This window comes from Pteropus alecto, unplaced genomic scaffold (assembly GCF_000325575.1).
Source record: "Pteropus alecto unplaced genomic scaffold, ASM32557v1 scaffold226, whole genome shotgun sequence".
Classification (NCBI taxonomy): domain Eukaryota; kingdom Metazoa; phylum Chordata; class Mammalia; order Chiroptera; family Pteropodidae; genus Pteropus; species Pteropus alecto.
In genome coordinates this window covers 1,412,587-1,432,660 of record NW_006440132.1, presented here as the reverse complement: position 1 = coordinate 1,432,660, position 20,074 = coordinate 1,412,587, and the positions used below count along the sequence as shown (strand labels likewise).

The 20,074-nt window shown below is 34.8% G+C and overlaps 1 protein-coding gene across 1 annotated transcript in view; it reads right to left on the bottom strand.

Moving 5' to 3' along the window:
* The window catches only part of MEGF9 (multiple EGF like domains 9), an 82,004-nt gene that overhangs the window by 14,662 nt on the left and 47,268 nt on the right, over window positions 1-20,074 (bottom strand). Inside the window, exon 4 of the mRNA XM_006917132.3 lies at window positions 4,543-4,682. Within this exon, the coding sequence (XP_006917194.1) occupies window positions 4,543-4,682 (140 nt within the window). The remainder of the gene's footprint in view (window positions 1-4,542; window positions 4,683-20,074) is intronic.

Below are 20,074 nucleotides of genomic sequence, written 5' to 3'. Positions count from 1 at the left end.
ATCCCCAAAGGGAAGGAATGAATGTTTCCTGAAGATGATCTCATGCTCCTTGGCTAAGCATCAAGAAATCTGGTGGCAGTAACCAAGAAAATAAGTGGTCAAGGAGAAGAATGTAGGATTCCTTTTAAACCAAATTCAGTGACAAAGCTTTGAAAACATAAATTGTCACCTGTAAAAAGCCTTTTCTTTATTTATTTTTCCACATCACAGTTTACACGTAAACCTGTCAGAAATACAGCAAGGTACTGTGTGTTATAGGAAGAAATGCCTGATCCTCTCTATAGGACAGAAGGCAAACTTCAACCTGTCAAACAGAAAGAAGGCTAAGTCCATGTGAACAAGGGAGAGAGTAACAGGAGACAAGGTCAGAGAGAAAGGCAGAGGCTGGAAAATGTAAAAGTCATACAGGCCATGAAAAGAAGTTCGAATTTTATTCCAAGAGGGATAGGAAGTCGTTGGAGGGTTTAAGCATGGGAATGAAACGATCTGCTTTTATATTTTAAAAAGGTCACTCTGGTTGCTATGTGGAGACTGGACTGTGGTGAAGTGGGGGCTGGGGGATGAGAGCCAGAAAGAAAAGGGAGAGAGATTGGATGAGAGAGTGTCAAAGCAGTTCAGAGAGAAGACAGTGGCTTAGGCAAGAATGATAGCAATAAAGGTCATGAACAGTGGTTAGAATCAGGGTACTATTTTGAATGTCAGGCTGGTAGAACTTGCTGATAGATTAAATATTTGCAGTAGGAAAAGAAAGGAATCAAATACGACTCCTAGGCTTTGGGACTGAGCAACTAGGTGAATGGTGCCAGTCACCAAAATGAAGAACACTAGGAGTAAAGCAGTCTTGGCTTCAGGGCAAAAAGTTGTTTTGGATGTGTTAGAATAATGATGCCAATTAAAGCATTCAAGTGACATGTCAAGTGCACTGTCAGATTTTTGAGTGTGAAGATCAAGTAAGAAATATAAATCTGGTAATCAGCACATATGTAGATGGCATTTAAATTAAATCAGGGGACCAAATGAGATGATTTATGGAGCATAGAAATGGAGAAGACAGGCATTTTCAGGACAACTCTGAGGTGCTCCAGTGCTTACAGCTGAACGGAGGAAGATCTAGCAGAGCTAGAGGGACAGGAAAGTGTGATATCCTCAAGAGAAAAGTCATGGAGGAGGAAAGGAGTCAATTCAGTCTAGCTGCTAAGGTCATTACTTTTCTTGGGACGCTGTGAATACCGGGAGATTCTGAGTTCTTTGAAAGAAGGATACTATGAACATGAAGTGCTAGTTTAAAAAATAACAGTCCTCCCTCCTCCATTTTAAGGGAAATATGTGCTCAATAAATAAAATTTTAAAAATACAGGAGAGTAGAAAGAAAAAAAATTACCCTAAGAAATTTGTCATTAAGATTTTGAATCCGACAGAGAAAGACAAATATAATACAATTTCACTTATATGTGAATCTAAAAAACAAAATAAATGAACGAACAAAACAGAAACAAATTCATAGATACAGAGAACATTTTGATGGTTGCCAGATGGGAGGGGTTACAAGGCTGGGTGAAAAAGAGGAAGGGATGAAGATGTACAAATTGCAAGTTATTAAAACAGTCATGGCGTGTAAAGTACAGCATAGGGAGTTAGTTTCAGGTGTACAACATAGTGGTTAATCGTTTATACACCTTACAAAGTGATCACTCCGGTAAGTCTAGTACCCATCTGACATCATACATAATTATTATTGACTATAATTTGCTTCATTCCCTGTTGTTATAAATAGGGTTGTCAAATTTTTTAGAATTATAACTACCACTTTGGTGAACATCTTTGAACATAAAGCTTTTTATGAATTTAGAATTATTTCCTCAGGATATATTCCTAGAAACAGAATTACTGGGGATATGGGGGGAATAGGAATAAGGAATATGAAAACATGGTCAGTGGCCACCAGAGGGCAACCGCAGCACTGTTAGAAAAAAAAAAATCTCATTTGAGACAAAAGACTGATTTTACATTAAGCTAGTAGTTTTAAATCAAGTATTGGCGGTCCTTCATGTTGGATATACCATTTTTATTATATTTTGAAATAGGGAAACCATTTATTTTTCTTATTACTAGCAACTTTTATAAATCATAAGTATGAAAAGAATTTATTTTGCCTGAAATTATCTCCAGAGCTTGGACAGGTTGGGATTTACTTAATGTCGATGCAAGGAAAGTGAGAAGTGAGAACCAGCAATGTAGGCTGCTTCCTGGTACCATAAGATCTAGGGAGCAATTTAAATCAACTCATTAAGATGAAGCATTCTGCCATTAACCAGGATTGAAAGTCATCTTTCCTCTTTATTTCCATTCATTTGTTCATTTATTCAATAACAATTCACTGAGTACTTACTATGTGCCAAGTTCTGTGCTAGAGATTATGTACAGTGGTGAACAAAACTAATGTGGAACTTACAATGTAGTGAATACGCCGTCTGTGACTCAAATATACAATTACAAATTGTCATAAGTGCTATGAAAAAAAATATGTGTGTATGAGAGTGCGTAACTGGGAACTGTCGTTTATCTTGGAGCATCAGGAACTTTCTTATGAAATAACCTTTAACTGAAGGAAGGATATGATTTATTACAGTAACGGGGCAGGGGTGGAGATATTAGAAAGGCAAAGGAAAGATCACGTATGAGAACCTTGGGACAAGGGAACATAACTTGTTTTGAGAATATAAGCCAGTATGACTGGATCACAGACAGTAAAGAGAAAGAATAGCACAAGATAAAATTGGCAAGTAGGCAGGAACCAGATCACATAATAGAGGGGGGAAAAATCCCACAATTTCTTCCAAACGAATTTGTTTTACCATAGAGTAGAGGATTAGAATGAAAAACAAGCTTGCAACACAGACTTTTCCAGGGTACTTTCATAACTTCAAATGTTTTGCTACTTTGCTCTCATAAATATACTTGTATTTGTCAGACTGATTTTTTTATTGGGAAAAAAATGATTTCCTTACATTTAGGAAAACCAAAGACCAGAAAATTTAATTATCTTTTGTTTTTATAGTTGGGCTAAGTTGGCCTAGATATGGGTATTTTGTTTTTTATACTGCCTAGGGTTTGCTGAGCTTTTTGAATCGGTGAGTTGACATGTTTTGTTAATTTGGAAAATTCTTGGCCATTATCTCTTCAGATATTCCTTCTGCCTCAATATCTCCCTCCTTCCTTTGTGAGCCTCCAATTACATTTATGTTAGACTATTGGCTGTATCCCACCTGTTTTTCCTGCTCTGTTCTTTCCATGCATTTTTTCCTCTGTGCTTTAGTTTGGATATTTTTAATTGAGCTATATTTGAATCTACTAACCTTGTCTTCACTATGTACAGTCTGCTGTTAAACCCATGCAATGAGTTATTAATTTCAGATGTTGTATTTTTCTGTTCCAGACTGTTCTTTTGATTTTTTTATAGGTGCCAATTCTCTTGAAATCTTGCCTCATTTCACTTATTTGGTCTGGTTTTTCCTCTATTTTCATAAAATATTTTAGTTATTTTAAAGTCACATGCTAACTCTAACATCTGGACCACCTGTGGTCTGCTTCAACTGTTTTTCTCTTTACTTTGGTCTTATTTTCCTACCTCAGCATTATCTACCATTTTTGATTGTATGCCAGACACAGTCTGGAACCACAGATGACTTCCCTTTCCTGTGTTAGGTAAATACAATAAGAGGATCACCTCTATCGAGTCAGAAATTGAGATGGGTTGAGGATGGACTGCAATTTTCGTATGAGTCAATGCACCTGTGGTTCATCATATTCTTGAGCATGGCTCTTGAAGGCTTTTGATGGAGAGCCTAACAGACCTGGGTCTCCTCAGCCCTGAAAGACTGCAACAGATTCAGCATTTCCCTTTGGTGATTTGAGCGTAGGTCCCACTCCACGCACCTTCAAAATTAGGCAACATCTTGAGAAAGAGATGGCTGTATGTTATCCCACGCCCTCTCTAAAGAAATTTTGTCTCCTAGCACCACAAGGCTGGGAGATTTCTTTCTACTTTTGGGGCAGCCTTCTATCTCCTGCGCAGTCATTTTCCTTCATGTCCCTGAAGGCCTCGTGTTTAGGGCTCCTCTAGTTTCCAATCTATCACGCGAGCCCCTAATGACTGCCAAAAGCTCTTCTTGCAACCCTTTCCCCAAAAATTCCTTTGCTTGGGCCAAGCTTGCTCTTTAGCCTGTGCCCAGAATCAGCAAATGTCCCCCTGGAAAAGAAATGGCTGTGACCATCAACTCACTTAGGAAAAGTTCTAGCCTTTCTGAAATTTTAGTTTATATCGTCCTCCTTGCTTCCATAGCTCTCTAACCAATATGATTTTTGAAACGTATTTTTTTTCAAGTTGTTATTGCAGGAGTTTGCCTTGCTATGACCTACTACATCCGACTTAGAGGAGAAAGATCCTTACAAACTGTTTGGAAAGAATCAACCTATAGAGGAAGGACTTCAAAATGAAAAGAACAATAGACTAATTACATAAAAAACAAAGAGAGTGTGTACCTGTGAGGGCATCACAACTGGCAGACCGGTTATTGCATCGGCAGGGCAAGCAGCCACTCTTACTGAAGTGATAATATCCATCTTGGCATTGATCACATGTAGAGCCAGTAACCCCCACTTTACACTGGCATTTCCCAGAACTGCAAATAAAAGTAAAGACAATAAACAAAAGTAAGTTAGTTGAAAATTTTGTTGCCTAGAATCCCATCATAAGTTGATCTTAATGTAGAAATTGTTTCAATTAGATTCTAGTTACAAGAGGTATTGAGTGATTTTTATTTTGAATTGGAACTTGAAGTTTCATGACTATATAAATACAATTAACAGTACTAACACTAATAATTTGTGACTATTTAATCCTCTGCACTTGGGCAATTAAAAATAAATGATAAAAGAGCCATGGAGAATGTAAGTTCTGGTGCTTAGACATCTCTGTTTATAAATAAGCGCTGGGGCTAGAACCAGTACTAATGCTACATCTCATTCCTGAGTCATTCCACAGTTCTATCAGCATTCACACTGTCCAGTCTGGAGAAGGAAAAACACCTAGCCTTCACCCAATCTAGCTCCTGGATGAAGAATATGAAGATCAGGATCTCAATGAATGTGTCAACTAATGTCCATTTATATGCTAGAAACTTGATATAACTTTCTACTTTAAGTATAGGCTGTATTAAAATGTTTCTGGTAATTAAAGTGGAATTCACAGTTATGTAAAATGACTATAATGGGCACCTCTGTTGCTTTCTAGATTAAATTTATATAAAAATTCTAGACGTCAACCCAAAAGACTAAAAATCTAAAGTCAGAAAAATATTTTATTTAGTATCTCATCTCTTCCTATAAACCCACTTTCTCTTCTTAGATGTCTCTTTCAACAATATCACCTCTTCCAATCAGTGAAACTTAAATCTCTGTTGTCATTTCTAAGTCCTCTCTCTCTACCCCATGCTCTTACACTTACTCACTCAAACCAAACCCAATATGTCATCAATTTCTGTCAAAATTTCTTTCAAAATATGTTGGTATTGTTATTTCCTCTACAATCATTCCTCAAAAACTTTCCTGCTTTCAGGCTCATCTTTTTCCATGAAACTTTTCTCTGACTGGTCTGCAAAGGCCTTTTCTCTCTACCTTGCATTTTAATCTTAATTATGGTCTGTTCTATAGTCTTTCATACATGTAATTCTCATTTCTCTAGTTAAAATTATTAAAGACCTGAAGCAAAGACTATATCATAAAATTTTTTTTATTATTATCTTCAAGACCGAGCACAAGCCTATGGATATTATACTATTTTTTTTCACTTTTTTTTCAATTACATTTGATATACAATATTAGTTTCAGGTATAGATCATAGTGATTAGACATTTAGATAACTTACAAAGTGATCACCCGACAAGTCTAGTACCATACATAGTTATTACAATATTATTGACTATATGCCCTATGGTATACTTTATATCTCCATGACTATTTTATATCTGCCAATTTGTACTTCTGAACCCCTTCACCTTTTTTCACCCAGCCCTCTAACCCCTACTCTCCACTGACAACCATCAATTTGTTCTCTGTATCTGTGAGTTTGTTTCTGTTTTGTTTATTCATTTATTTTGTTTTCTTAGATTCCACATATAAGTGAAATCATATGGTATTTGTCTTTCTCTGACTTATTTCTCTTAGCATTATACCCTCTAGGTCCATCCACTTTGTCACAAATGGCAGGATTTCACTCTTTTTTATGGCCAAGTAATATTCCATTGTACATATGTATCACATTTTCTTACATCCTACTTGGTAAGTTTGCTGAATCCAGGGACCATATTTTAGCCATCTTAATGCTCTCAGAATCTAGTATAGTACCTGGTTTGTTGTAGGCATTTAATATATGCTTGATAAATAAATGTTCAATAAATACACAAACTGAGTTTTAGAGTTAAGCATTGGGAGGGAGAAAGAAAGATTAAGAGCCAGACTAATTACCACGGTTCTCAGAACAGCTAAAATTCTTTCCCTTTTTTCCAACAGTGTGACACTTCTTTAATATGCTCATTCTGGAACTTAAAATTTTAGACTTTGAGTAGATTTTGGCACCAGTCATATTGTATGGGAGACAATCCAAGGTAGAATTGCTTTTCGATATAATTTTTTAAAGAGATTCAGTTCCTAATAATGAGCCCTTATGGTATTGTTAATTTTAGTTCAGGAGCCCAAGCTCAAATTGTTAAAACTTACACAGCTCTTACACATATCAGGTAAAGCAATCCTTTGCTACTTCCCATATTGCTATTTCTGTAGTAAAAATAGGAGTTCTAAATTTGAGAGTTATTGGAACTTTGCTTTCACCTTTGCAGATTGGAAGTAAAGCAACTTTAAACCATGTGTATTCTACTTGTGGTATGCAAACCTAAGGATTATTATTATTATTATTTTAATTATTGGAGATGTGCCTCTCTGTTTGTCAGCATCCCCCAGGGAAAATAATAAAGCTTTTCTCTTCTGTCCCTAAAAAACCTATTTTGAGCAGCTGGAGTTGAAGTTTACTTCTCTATCCCACTTACCATGATTCTCTACAATATTTCACGGTATACCAAAAAGGAGTAGAAAAGTAGAATAACATTTCTACATACAATATTTTTCAGAGCTTTCCTCAAACAAAACCAGTCCAGATGGCAAAGAAAGTCAGTATCCTGAGAAGTCACTTTTCAAAATCTGTATTTCTATCTTAAAGCTGCCTAGTGTATTGGGTTATGCAATTTCTTGTCTAACAAAAAATTTTACAGAAAAATGTGAAGACAATGACGTGCTGCGGCTGATGACAAAAACAATGAGCCATCATTATTGAGGGCCTATGTCAATAAATATACATTCTCTCTAATCCTCAAAATAACTCTACCAGGTAAAGTTCACAATCCTCGTCTTATGATCAAGGAAATTCAGAAAGGTTAAAGTTATTGTTCATACCTTGTAATTATTTATATAATGCCAGACTTTTCCCACTATACCTTGATACCTATCCTTCCCTAAGTTTGACTCTAAATTTGTACAAGAAATTTGCCTGCCAAGTGACTTGATATTCACTTGGGTACCGAGCTTCATTCTATAGATTCCAAGCACCACAGTTCACCATTTATTTGGGTTCTAACCCCAGTAAGCTGTTCTGCCTGGCCCAGAATAAACCCCATCTCTTTTCTCACTGCCAATAAATTTCAGATCTTCCTTAACAAAAGCTAAGAGCACTTACTGCTTGAAGAGAAACTTCGGCTTAGCAAGTCCAAGGTTCTCAAAGATATAAGCTCAAATATTTTAATGCTTAGTTAAAGCTTAAACCTTGTACTGATCATAATATAGATGACCATTGTTTTTTTGATGCAACAGAAATTTACATTACCAACCATTTCTAAGTAACTTTGCAAAAAATTAGAAAAGAAAAAAAGTCCATGCACATACATATATACAGTCTTATACAAGAATATCCCACAGTACTTAAGTTAAGGATCTAGAAAAGTAAATCTGCATTCATCATGTATGAAGTTCAGGAATATCTGATGACCCAACAACAAGGAACCAGTCAATTTAAGTCTTGCTATACTGTCAAAAATTATAAAGGATATAATAATGTAACTTTCAGAGAATGGCCAACAACACTTCATCAGCCAATTCCCAAAGCTTTTAAAATGTTAATCAAAATATCCTTGTTCATTTCTCTACACATATTATTCAGTACACAGAAAAATAGTTATTTTTAATGATGGTGTTTTCCCAACTCGCCACCTACAAGAAAAAAGTATTATCTTAAAATATCAAATAACATATTGATAATTACATTAAAATTATGTTAATAATTATTATTAATCATTTATAATATATTAATAACATATATAGCCAGTGTTCCCAAAGTAGTTGCTATCCTGCTCTGGGCACCCAGCAGGCTGACTAAAGCAGGCATCTTTCTCCCTGGAGAATACACTCCTTAGTAGCTGATTAACAAAAAAAACCCACGAATGGCTTCATGAATCTCGCTAAAAAAAAAAATGGCTGACTACTCTAGACACCATGCTTCACTCTTCCTGGATAGATTTTGAAGCAACGGGAAAAAAACATGCTTTTTTCTCTTTTTTAAAAAGATATACAGAATGGAGTAGAAAAGTTTAATTGCGAGACTGCACTAGCAGCGTTTTTCCACCATGTTACTCATGGCCCATGGCCAATTCCTGCGTGTATAAGAATTAAATCACTCAGCAAATATAAAGCTTTCCCTGTGTGACTTCTTTTATAGAATAAAGCCTTTACAACACCCCCTTTCATGGTCTCCCTCTGTTAAAGACTGCTGAATGCTTTTTGAAGCAAAGGTCAATGATATAAATGCAATGAAGAAAAAAAGAGGTCTGTTAACAAACCACTTACGCTTATCCATGAAAGAACCGAAGACTCACATCTTCATATCTGGAGAATAAGGGCAAAGAACTAACTGGATTTTGAATGGCAGTCAGAAATCTATACTATTGAAATTAACAAAGAATATAAGATAAAATTGCTCTAGTGTCACTCTTTATAGATATGGGTTAGTTGCTAGGAAAGTGTTAATATAGTATGGAGAATTATATCAGAAAAAAGAATATAGATTTATAAAGGAAGCACATGCATTGTAGAAATACGCTGCACTAAATAAAACTAAGCGTATACTGCACATTTCTTAAATTACCCCAAACAGAATTCTCAGATTTTCTTATGGTACCAGTGCTTAGAGAATTTATCACACTCACAGGTGTGAGCAACTATTACAAGGTTTGAAAACTTAAAATTTCTTAAAATGTAAAGAGATATTATCTGACATGAAGCTATTTAATTTTTTAAAAGGAAATGCAATGGTGTGTCATCTCAAGATAGGGTACATACTTATGTCATACAAGTACTAACCCAAATGTCTTTTTAAAGGTTCTGTTTTGTTTAGGATGAGTGGGTGGAGAATCTTCAGAATTTCCATTATTTTATAATCACACTGACCAGGGTGGGAAGGGTGGAACACAGGAAGGGAGGTATCAGGGTCCATGGAAAATTCGTAGCCTGAGAAGACAGAGAGAGCTTGGTTCAAATTCCAGCTCTGCTGGCAGCTAGCTGGGCCCAAGAACTTGTTCTGTCTTAAAGTAGAATACTTGTTCAGTATTCTCATCTATAAAAAAAGATGATTATACCAAACTTTGGAGGGTTATTGTAGAATTAAAGATTGCATACGAAGTGTACTTAGCACAGTGTCTGGCACATAATTAGTACTCGAAAATGAAAGAAATATGAAGATAATGACACTGACTCTATATCTTGAATTTTTTTCTGATACTTGTAAGGAGAATGGGTTAGAATCTCTAGCAAGCAAAGACATAAAAATAAGTTATTTACTTTTTAAATTCTGCTAACAACCCTAGAAAAATGGCAAGAATTTATGCAGTAATTACTAGTTTGGAGCAAAAATGTAGCTAGGAAAAGCAAGTGCATGGTAGAAAAGGTTTTGAGGAAGAAAATTTAAAAATTGACAAGAGAAAGGGTCAGCAATCCTATATCAGGTGGGACTAAAGCCAACAAGACCTGATGTGCTTTTGTACCAACTAGCTAATTGATTTAACTTTTTCCTAAATTGTCAAACGTCTTGTCATGTTTTGTGCTATCGAAAACATTGTTTATTTTCTTCCTAAGATTTACAAGCTATAAATTATGAGTACGGCATACCTTCTGATATCATGTTATCAATTTTAACTCAAGCAGTCACAGAATAACCAAAGATATACTTCTAATTAAGGGAAATTAATTTATTCAGAAGCCTTGCTTTCCTCCTCCCTCAGACAGTTTACATGTTGTCAGTCTAACATGGAAAGAACGAGAAACAGAAAAAAATGGGTAACTAAATGTATCGATTTTCTTTTTCTTCCTCATTTTTAATAACCAAAAACAATTTAGTTTAAGAAGAGACAAATTACTAGTTAAAATAGAGTCTAAGATTAACAGAAAATTGCTGATTATAAGCTCTCTCAATAATTTAAAGGTACTATTAAAAGACAGCTAGAAGAAGTTTTGTCAACCGGAAAAAGCTTTTACATGGGAAAATGAAAAGTTGTTAACAATTCTTAATTTCATATTTAGGTCATGGTTTTATAAAGATAATGAAAAAATAGTGTCTCATCTTTTGTTATGAAAGAAACTCAATAATTAAATATTTTGGCAAAAGACCATCTGTATTTAGTGTTCTTCTGTCTTTCTACAATCATGGAAAAGGACATTATGCAATGAGCAAAACTCCTTTTCTGGAGGAAAAAAAAGATAGCTTTATTGTTGAGAACATTGGGCTATTATGCTAAACATTCCCTGTATTTCTGAGGGCAAATAGTCTAAAATATGTTTAGAGGAAATCCATATTCAGACAGAAATTCTTAATACTCAAAAAGGGTACTGCCTAAGTACAAAAATATTTTTTGATAGCTGATCTTACCAAATTCAGATTTAAAAGTTTATTTGAAAAGTCAGAAGTAAAATTTAATGGCAAAAAATAAAAAATAAAAATGTCATATTTCCAGAGCCACAACTTGGGAAGGCTAAGTCAGTTAATTCAACAAAGAAAGTCATTTCTACTTCCTTCACTTTTTTTCTTTAATGGACGAAATACAGCCATAGAAATCTCAAATCTACACAACTGCTCCATTATTTGATTAGCAATTTCTGCATTTCAAAAGTTCATTTTGAAAAGAGAAAAAGTACAAGGTCTCAGTATTAGCTTCTTAAAAAGTTGCTTCTCAAATATGTTAACATTTATATTCTTTTGTAACCATTGTAAAAGGTTTATATAATGATGGGTAATTATTAATACTTGATTCGTGTGCATGCTGTGTTCCAAAAATTAACTTGTAGTACCTAGATTTTAGAATTCATTTTCTCACAGAGATGACAGCATAAGTGGTGGCTTAGTTTCCAGATGAGCAAACAAAAACCTGTTTAACTCAAAATGTTGATATTGACAGTGCCGAGGACCAAGTCCTTCATACCTGAGTCCTATGCCTTTGAATTCTGAACCCTCTACTGGGTGCAATGGTCAGGAAGCAATATTAACATTTACTGAGTTCTTACTTTGGGCTTATAAATGAAGTACATAGCATAATATTTAAATATATATTACTTAATTTAGTCCTTACTATAATTCTAGGGCATTCATTAGTCTCAGCTTTGCAACTTTTTAGCTGTTTGATATTAGTGGGCGAGTTAAATTTTCACATCTGAAAAATAAGAATAATCCCTGTTTCAAAAGATTGTGAAAATTTGCTAAAATCACATATTTAAGTGTCTTCCAAATATTAGTAGCTCCATGTGTGGTAAAATATTAATACTCTCAACATGCCCAATTGGTAGAGCTTCAGGAATGTAAGCTGACTCAGTTTTTAAGGTCACACAGCCAAGAGGAAAATCAGAATTAGAACCTAGATCTTCTACCTACTAATACAATGTTTTTTTTTCTCTCTCCTATATTATAGATTACCTCTATGTTCTTAATGAAAGCAAGCCAGAAGGATTTAATTTGCTCATCTTAATAAACTTGCAATACTCCTAGAAGAAGCTTTTCATGTTAATCTTCTCCTGGCTCAATAGTCATTTACATATTTCCTCTGATGAATGGGATTTTAAAATAATTGTTAAAGAAATGAGATATTGCTTCTGATCTACCTCAATACAATTCTAAGATCTGGGAGCTCTAGTTTTCTACTTATATCTAGCGCTGTTTGCAAATGCCCCATATTCCAGCCAGTTTCTTTGCGAAGCTTTTCCCCACTAACAGCTTTATTGATCTAAGCTTGTAAAACTTTAATAATCTTCATTTTTAAATCGTGAAATATATCATTCATTCAGAAGTAGACAAATTTAAAGACAATGCAATTTAAACAATAAACTCAACAATTTGATACCCACTAGCAAGACATTTGAAGCCCCTTGTGTGGAGCTCCCCAACTGCATCCCCTTCTCTTGCCCCAGAAGCGACTAAGTTTTAATCATTCTTTAGCTCTTTAAGAATTTTACCTCTCTGTATATATGATTAAATAATATATCATATAGTTTTATCTACTCTTAACATTATATTAAAATTCATTGTTTTCTTCTATTTCATTCATTTTTCACTGCTATATTATATTTCATTGCATGAATATCACCCTATTTACTTATTCATTCTTCTAAACATTTGAGTTGTTTTCCTTTGGAATTATGGATATAATGCTTCTGTGAAACTTCATGTGTCTTCTGGTACACATGAGCATGCTTTTCTCTAGGGTATGTATATCAAGGAATGAAACTGCTAGATAAGAGAGTTTGTACATGATCAACTCCATTAGGCAATGTCTGTTTTTCAAAGTGGTGGTACCAATTTATACCTCCATAACCAATGGAATAATGGTCTCGTTGCTCTGTATCCTCATCAACACTTGATCTCATCAGCTTTTAAAATTTCTGCCAATCCAACAGCTTGAAGTGGTATCAGATTGTGGTTTTAAATTCCATTCCCTTGATTATAATGAGATGGAACATGTTTTCATGTTTATTGGCCATCTGAGCTTCCTCTTTTATAAAGCGTCTACCGAAGTATTTTTGACATTGATTTGTACACATTCTTCATATATTCCCAGAAAAGCAATCCTTTGTCAGTTTAATGTGTTACACTTACCTTCTCTCAGTTCGTGGCTTGTATTCTACCCTTTTTATAAGTGTTATAGGTTAACAGTGTTAAGATATACACTCTGGAGCTCCATACCTGGATTCAAATCCTGGCTTTATGACTTAATAGCCATATGGCCCTAAGTAAATTATTTATACCCTTTTTTCCTCAGTTTCCTCCTCTGTAAAATGGAGAAAATAATAGTATCACTCTCGGAGGTTTGTTATGAAGAGTAACTTTGTTGATATGTGTTAAGCGTGTAGACCAGTGACACATAAAAACTACCTAAGTACTGCTATTACATTAATACTATTGTAGAAGAAATCCTTCTCCACCTCAAGGCCATTCAGATGCCTTCCTAAAAACTTTATGTTTTGCCTTTCATATTTAGGTCTTTAGTCCACCTGAACTTTATTTTTCTCATATGATATAAGTTAGAGGTCCAATCTCATTTTCTTCCTTATAGGTAACCAAAGCTCTACAATTCATTGAAAAGTCCATCCTTTCATCTCTAAGCTTTAGTACCTTCTCTGCAATATGACATATGTCTTTATGCACATGGGTTTTTTCTAGGCTTTCTTTTTTGTTCTATTTATTTGTCTATCCCTGAACCAATACCACAAATATTAGCATGCATCACAATCATCTGAAGGGCTTGCTGTAACACTGATTGCTGGGCCCTAGCCCAGAATTTCTGATTCAATAGGTCTGGTGTTGGGTCCAAGTATCTGCATTTCTAATCAATTACCAGGTTATGATGGTATTACTCTGAGCACCATACATGGAGAACCACTACACTAGATTAACTAAAAAAAAAATCACTAAATTTATTTTACTCTCTACTTTTTATACTTCTAACCTTGACTGGTAAAGCTGCCTCATTTTTACCTCTGGGCTTACCTCTGAATCCTTAATTTGGTATTGATTCTGACCTAAGAAGAGGGTATTTGATGCAATCAACCTCAGTTATCTGTTTGTTGTTAAATCCCATTTCCTACTGGTTCCTTTGACCTTACTCCCCTATATTCTCAATGGCTGAACTGCAACAATTGTCCCTAGTTTCTCAATTCCTGGCTCCTGGTACCAGTTGTCCTGTCTCCCACTTCTCACCCCATTGGCTAGGTCCATGACACTTGCCTTCAGCTCTCCCACATGGCAAATGCCTATTTAAGCCTCAGTAAGTCAGAAGCACTCAGCTTTGATATTTAAAATGTCCTAATTCCTGCCTTTCAAATGATTCTCCATGGATACTGGTCCATGGATTTGTTTCCATGGACCAGTCCCTAGGTGGATAAATCATGATCACCCACATCCAGACCTGTGCTTACTTGAGAGTCACACTGCCATATTAATCTTGCCCATTCTATTTCAGGGTACAGCGGAGAAAGCCTTAGATTCAGATAGAACTATGCTCAAATCTAACCTCTGCCATTTATTAGTTATGCTATATTGCTAAGTAACTCAGCCTCTAAGGACAAGATAGCAAAGTTATTCTGAGGAGTCTGAGAGGTCATATGTTTAAAACATTAAGCATAGGGTTTAAACAGTGTTTATTAAACATTAATTTCCTTTTGTTTCTCCTGCTGCCTCTCCTGGATTGTGCAGCTTCCTTAGATGAACAGTTTGGTCAAGAAAGCTAATTTCCCTACAAAAACTTTTATTTCAAATCCCCATAATATCTGGTTTACTAGTCTCTTTAAAAATTAATTCAAGACTAGCAAAAATAAAACTTAATTAAAGAAATGGTCATAGAGTGTGTGTTAAAAATTGGTAGAAGAGATAGAAGGGATTCCATTTTTGATAATATAAGCCACATTTTCATTACTGTTTTTGGCAATGTGAGAAGAATGTCTGTCTTTCCTATATAGTATTTATAATAAAACTTCTTAAACTTGACAGTATCTCAGGTTTCTCTGAGAATCTATTGAATGTTATTGTATGTTATAGACTTCCTCCACAGAAATATGTACATACTCACCATTACATTTCATATTCTTTTACACTCCCTTGGTTAAGAACTCCTGACCTTGTTCACAGAGACATATACTAACCCAGAACTGAAAGTCATGGAAGTTTAATGTAACAGAAAGAACATGGGGTATGGTATCAGAAGACCTTGAATTAATTCTTCTCATTCTGATATTTAATAGATATCCAAGGTTGGGCTTATCATGTCACTTTTGGATTATTACTTCTCATCTATAATTTGATAGATAATCATCCTTGCCTACCTCTCAGAGTTGTTGTTAGAATCAAATGAGAAAATGTACAGGAGAAAAGAATACTATTAATTGTAAATGACTTTATAATTAGTTATTAACATTCCCTGGAAATCTACCAAATTTATAAATACAGGAGCAAGTTTGAAAAACCCAAATTATTGAAATACATGGAATATATCATACTAGAGAATTCATTTAATATATAAAAAACATAACGATAAAATTAACCATTTTAAAACTATTCCTATACACTTTGTCAAAATAATCATGGCTGAAGCACTTATGTACCTTTTTATAGGAAATCTAGAGAAACTTCAAATCCAAATCTCTCTCTAGGATTGAAAAATTTAGATATTTTGTTTCATAACTCAAATCCAAGGAGAATAAAATGAATAGTCCCATATTTCTCTCTACCCTTAAAGAAAAAAACTATCTGAGATGGAAAAAGTCATGCTGATTTAATTTTCTTTCAAAGATACAAGGAAAGACAAAGCCTTCTTTGTGCAACAAGCATCCTTCCATTTCAGCCTAAGTCAAACATAAGTTTCAGAAGTTCTTTTCAAATGTTAGAGAAAAAAAGATATTAAAACATTAAAATAGCCTATGAATTTGATTAAATATTCTAACCACAATGTCATACATCTAAAATGACAGATCTTCATGTCAGCTGTTTAAGTTTATTTCCTTATCCTGATTCTTCTTCTGGACCTAAAGCTAAGAATTATCACCAGGACAAACTTCGTTCTCAAAATAAGACTAATATTATTCATATTCCCTTGACTGACTGCTTCAAATAACAATTCTATTCATTAACCCAACTTCTCCTAATGTTTATTTCTCATATAACCATGGTATATTCATCAAAACTAAAAATTAACATTGCTATAATACTATTAACGAAATTATAGACTTTATTAGATTTCTCTAATTTTTATACTAATGTCTTTTTTCTGTTCCAGGATCCAATCCAGGGTATAACTTTACATTTCCTCAACTTGTCCCCTTAGCGTCTTCCAATCTGATAATTTCTCAGTCTTTCATTGTCTTTTACGAACTTGAAGCTTTTAAAGAGTACTGGTCAGATATTCTGTAAAAGGTTCCTCAGTTTTAGTCTGATGTCTTGTCCCAATTAGACCGAGGTTATAAAGTTAGAGAAGAATAACACAGATGTAATGGGCCATTCTTATTGCATCTTATTAGGAACTACCTGATAGTCATATGACTTATTACTGATGATGTTATCTTGATCACGCAAGTGTCTATATGAGAGCAAAACTAAGCACGGTTATCATGCTTATTTGGAAAATAAGCAGACATTCAGCCACTCAATTAATAAACCCTGGGACCTATTTAAGGCAGTATAATCAAACAGGTGTTAGTTTGAGACCACTTCTGCCACTCACTAGTTGTCTCTTTTGAGGCAAATTACTCGAGTTTCTTCATTTGTAAGATGAGAATAATACCACTTCAATCAGTTGTTATATTATCCTTACAAGATAGTATATGTAAAGCACTTAGCCTGGCACATAATAAATGTTAATGCTATTCATTCTGGGATTGATGGTGGCAGTCACAATGTTAGTAGTATTGGCAAAGTCATGTGGTATTTTCATCTCAGAAGAGTCAAACTACAGATCAGAAAACACAATGTGTTCATAAGATTTTTAAACTTTTTAAGTGTAGTAAAATGTCTTATCAGAGAGATATTTAACTAGAGATTAAATTTATTATTTATTTCTTCTTTAGCAAGAGAAGTTTACAATTGCATTGCAGTTTGGACAGAGACAGAAAATCATGTTGAAGAAGATCCTCCTGACTGGGTGAAGAACCATTTAAGTTAGATTTCCCTTAATTATGTAAGTATAGAGTGAATAGGCCCCACAGTCCTCAGAGAAGGGTTTAACAAGACTTTTTGTATTGAGAAGTGAGGGGGATTTAGGATTTATAAGATAAAAGATTCTACGAGATGTCTTCAACCAGTACTCTTAGAGCTGGCTTACACACTGGAATATGGCTGTATGTATAAACTGAAGGAGATGATTGCTAAGATCTCTAACTTTGAAGCCTCAATTTAGAGCACTCTTGAAAGAACTTGGCACCAGGGGAGTGGGTTCATCCTCCTTTAAAGAACTGTTGCCGACCATTTGGGATCAGTAAAAGTATCATCAGAATAGTGAGCTGGCATCATCTGTCAGGTTGTTCAGGGCTAGGCCTCAACTCAGCAATTTTATTCAGGAATGACAAATGACAATATCAGTGAAATGATCAGAACCATGTTCCCTTAATGGTTAGCATCAGAGGAGGATTGACTCTTAGAGTTATTGGGGAAATAGTAATTAGTTGTTGGAGAATGGGTTGCCTCAAAAGAAGGCTGCTGATTTAGGCTACTGAGGTCTATGAATGTCAAAGTAATTAACTGGAAGAATAAAATAGGTATGCCTATATTTGAACCCTGTTTGTGGAAAAGTTTGTCTGTTATATAAGCTTTCAACTTGTCCATATCTATTATATTTGCTACCCCACAGGTCTCTCTAAAAAGATGAATAGTTTTTAAAACTGTCAAAAGGTAAAGGGCCCTTGGATTTATTTTTAGCAACACAGAAAGAACATGGGTATGGGGACACTGCTTGACACTCAGCAGCAAGGCTTATGCAGGAATAAAAATCCCATGGGATACAGTGGGTGGGAGCAACGACTGAAGCATAGGGAAGCAGATTCGATGCCTGCAGCCTGCAACAAAAGAAGAATGGTAAACATAGGGAGAGGGTACAGGCCCAAGAAGGAACCCTGGGACCGAGCAATTCCCTAAATTCAACTTAGAAATACAAACTACCTTTAGATTTGTGTGTCTGTATTAATGCAAAAATCATAAGCTTCCTCGAGAATTATGCACAGGAACACTGCTATCAGGACAATATCACCATTTTCACTATTCTCTTTTCTCTCAATATTCCCTCCATTCTCATTATTACTCTAATTTTGACCCTCATAGTTTTCAGTCTGTCTCTAATCTCCCCCTACTTACATCTACCCATTCTACTACTGCTAGAACATTGACATTTCTTCTGCTTAAGAATCGCTTCATGAACAAAATTCAAATAATTCGTCTGGCCCTTAAAGCCCTCTGTGACCTGACCCCAGCAGGACTTGCCAAATTTATCTCCTCTGCCCCCACTCCTCTTCCACCTTGCATCCTGTGTAAGCACATCTCTGAGACGTTAATCTTGCTGTTTCCTGCTCTGTAATAACCATTCCCACTTCCGTATGTCTAAATCCTTTCCTTTCTTCAAAACTGAGGTCAAAAGCTATGACCTCAATGAAAATTTTTCTAGCTATAAGTGATATCTCCCAGTTTCTTAATTCCCTTAGCATTTTATCTTTATATTTTATACTGTGGGTCTATTTTTACTTTGTAATATATATATTGCTTAATGACCTTAGTAGACCAGAAGCTCCTATGTTCTTCCCATTGTCTTATTTATCTTTTATTTCCCATGGGGTCTATTAAAGTACCCTGCACAAAATGTGTTGAACAAATAAATACCTTTGTACCAAATACTGTATTTACATGAACTTGGTTATTGGTAAAACTGGCATATGCATAACTACGGATGTGGAGGTGCCTCTCAGAAGAAGTATGATGTTTTAATATTATCAATAATAAAACTTTAACTTCAAAATATTTCTTTTAAAATTTTTGAACTGGCCTAGAAGTGGCTTAATAAAATGAAACAAGTAGAAGAGTCTGCAACAGAGTTTAGGGAAAGTAACATGCTCGATTCATAGCAACGACATCAGTTTGCTGAGATATGCTATGTCAATGTTCACAAAGGTCACCAAGAGCTGGGGGAGAGGGGTATTTTTTTTTTCATTCAGTTGACTATAGCTGATATATAGTTAATAATTAGAAGACTAGGAGGGCCCTGTACTAAATGGGGGGTTTAAAATAGAAATGCTCTGAAAAACATAAAGAGCTTTCCAAAGTGTAATAGCATTATTTATATTTAAACCTTAATGTACTCAGTGCCTTTTTCTGAATAAGCCCCTGTCTGGCCATTTATTAACATTAAAATTTTAGTCTAATTTGTTTTGCTATGAACTTAACAAGATAATTGGTACAATGTGATTAAAATATCTTCTAAGACGAACCATTTGGTACTATACAAACATTTATTGAAACAAATGAACTACGATAGGACAAAGGCTGAGGAGAGTTACCTGCTTTTGACCCAGATGGCTATCTTTTAAACTTTTATCTTCAAGGAAAAAATAATACAGCATACAAAAAAAAGGTAATTTAAACTAGATATTGGTATAATTGGAAGAATAATAATTGGGGTATAAAATAAAGATATTTTTAAATAAAATTAAAGCTATAAGGCTTTGTTTTGTTTTTCTCTAAAATAGTGTAAGAAAATGCTAGTTAAGAGATTTCTTGACTTTGGCATACCATGTATATGCTACTGTATGTCCCACAGTCACTTCAAACTGAACGTGTTTGAAATCTAACATCATCATGTCCCTCTAACTTGCCTATCTACCTTTATTCTTTAACCCATTAATGGACTATCTCTTCACTCATGTACCCAAGCCAGAAAGAAACATGGGAGTTATTCTGTCTTTC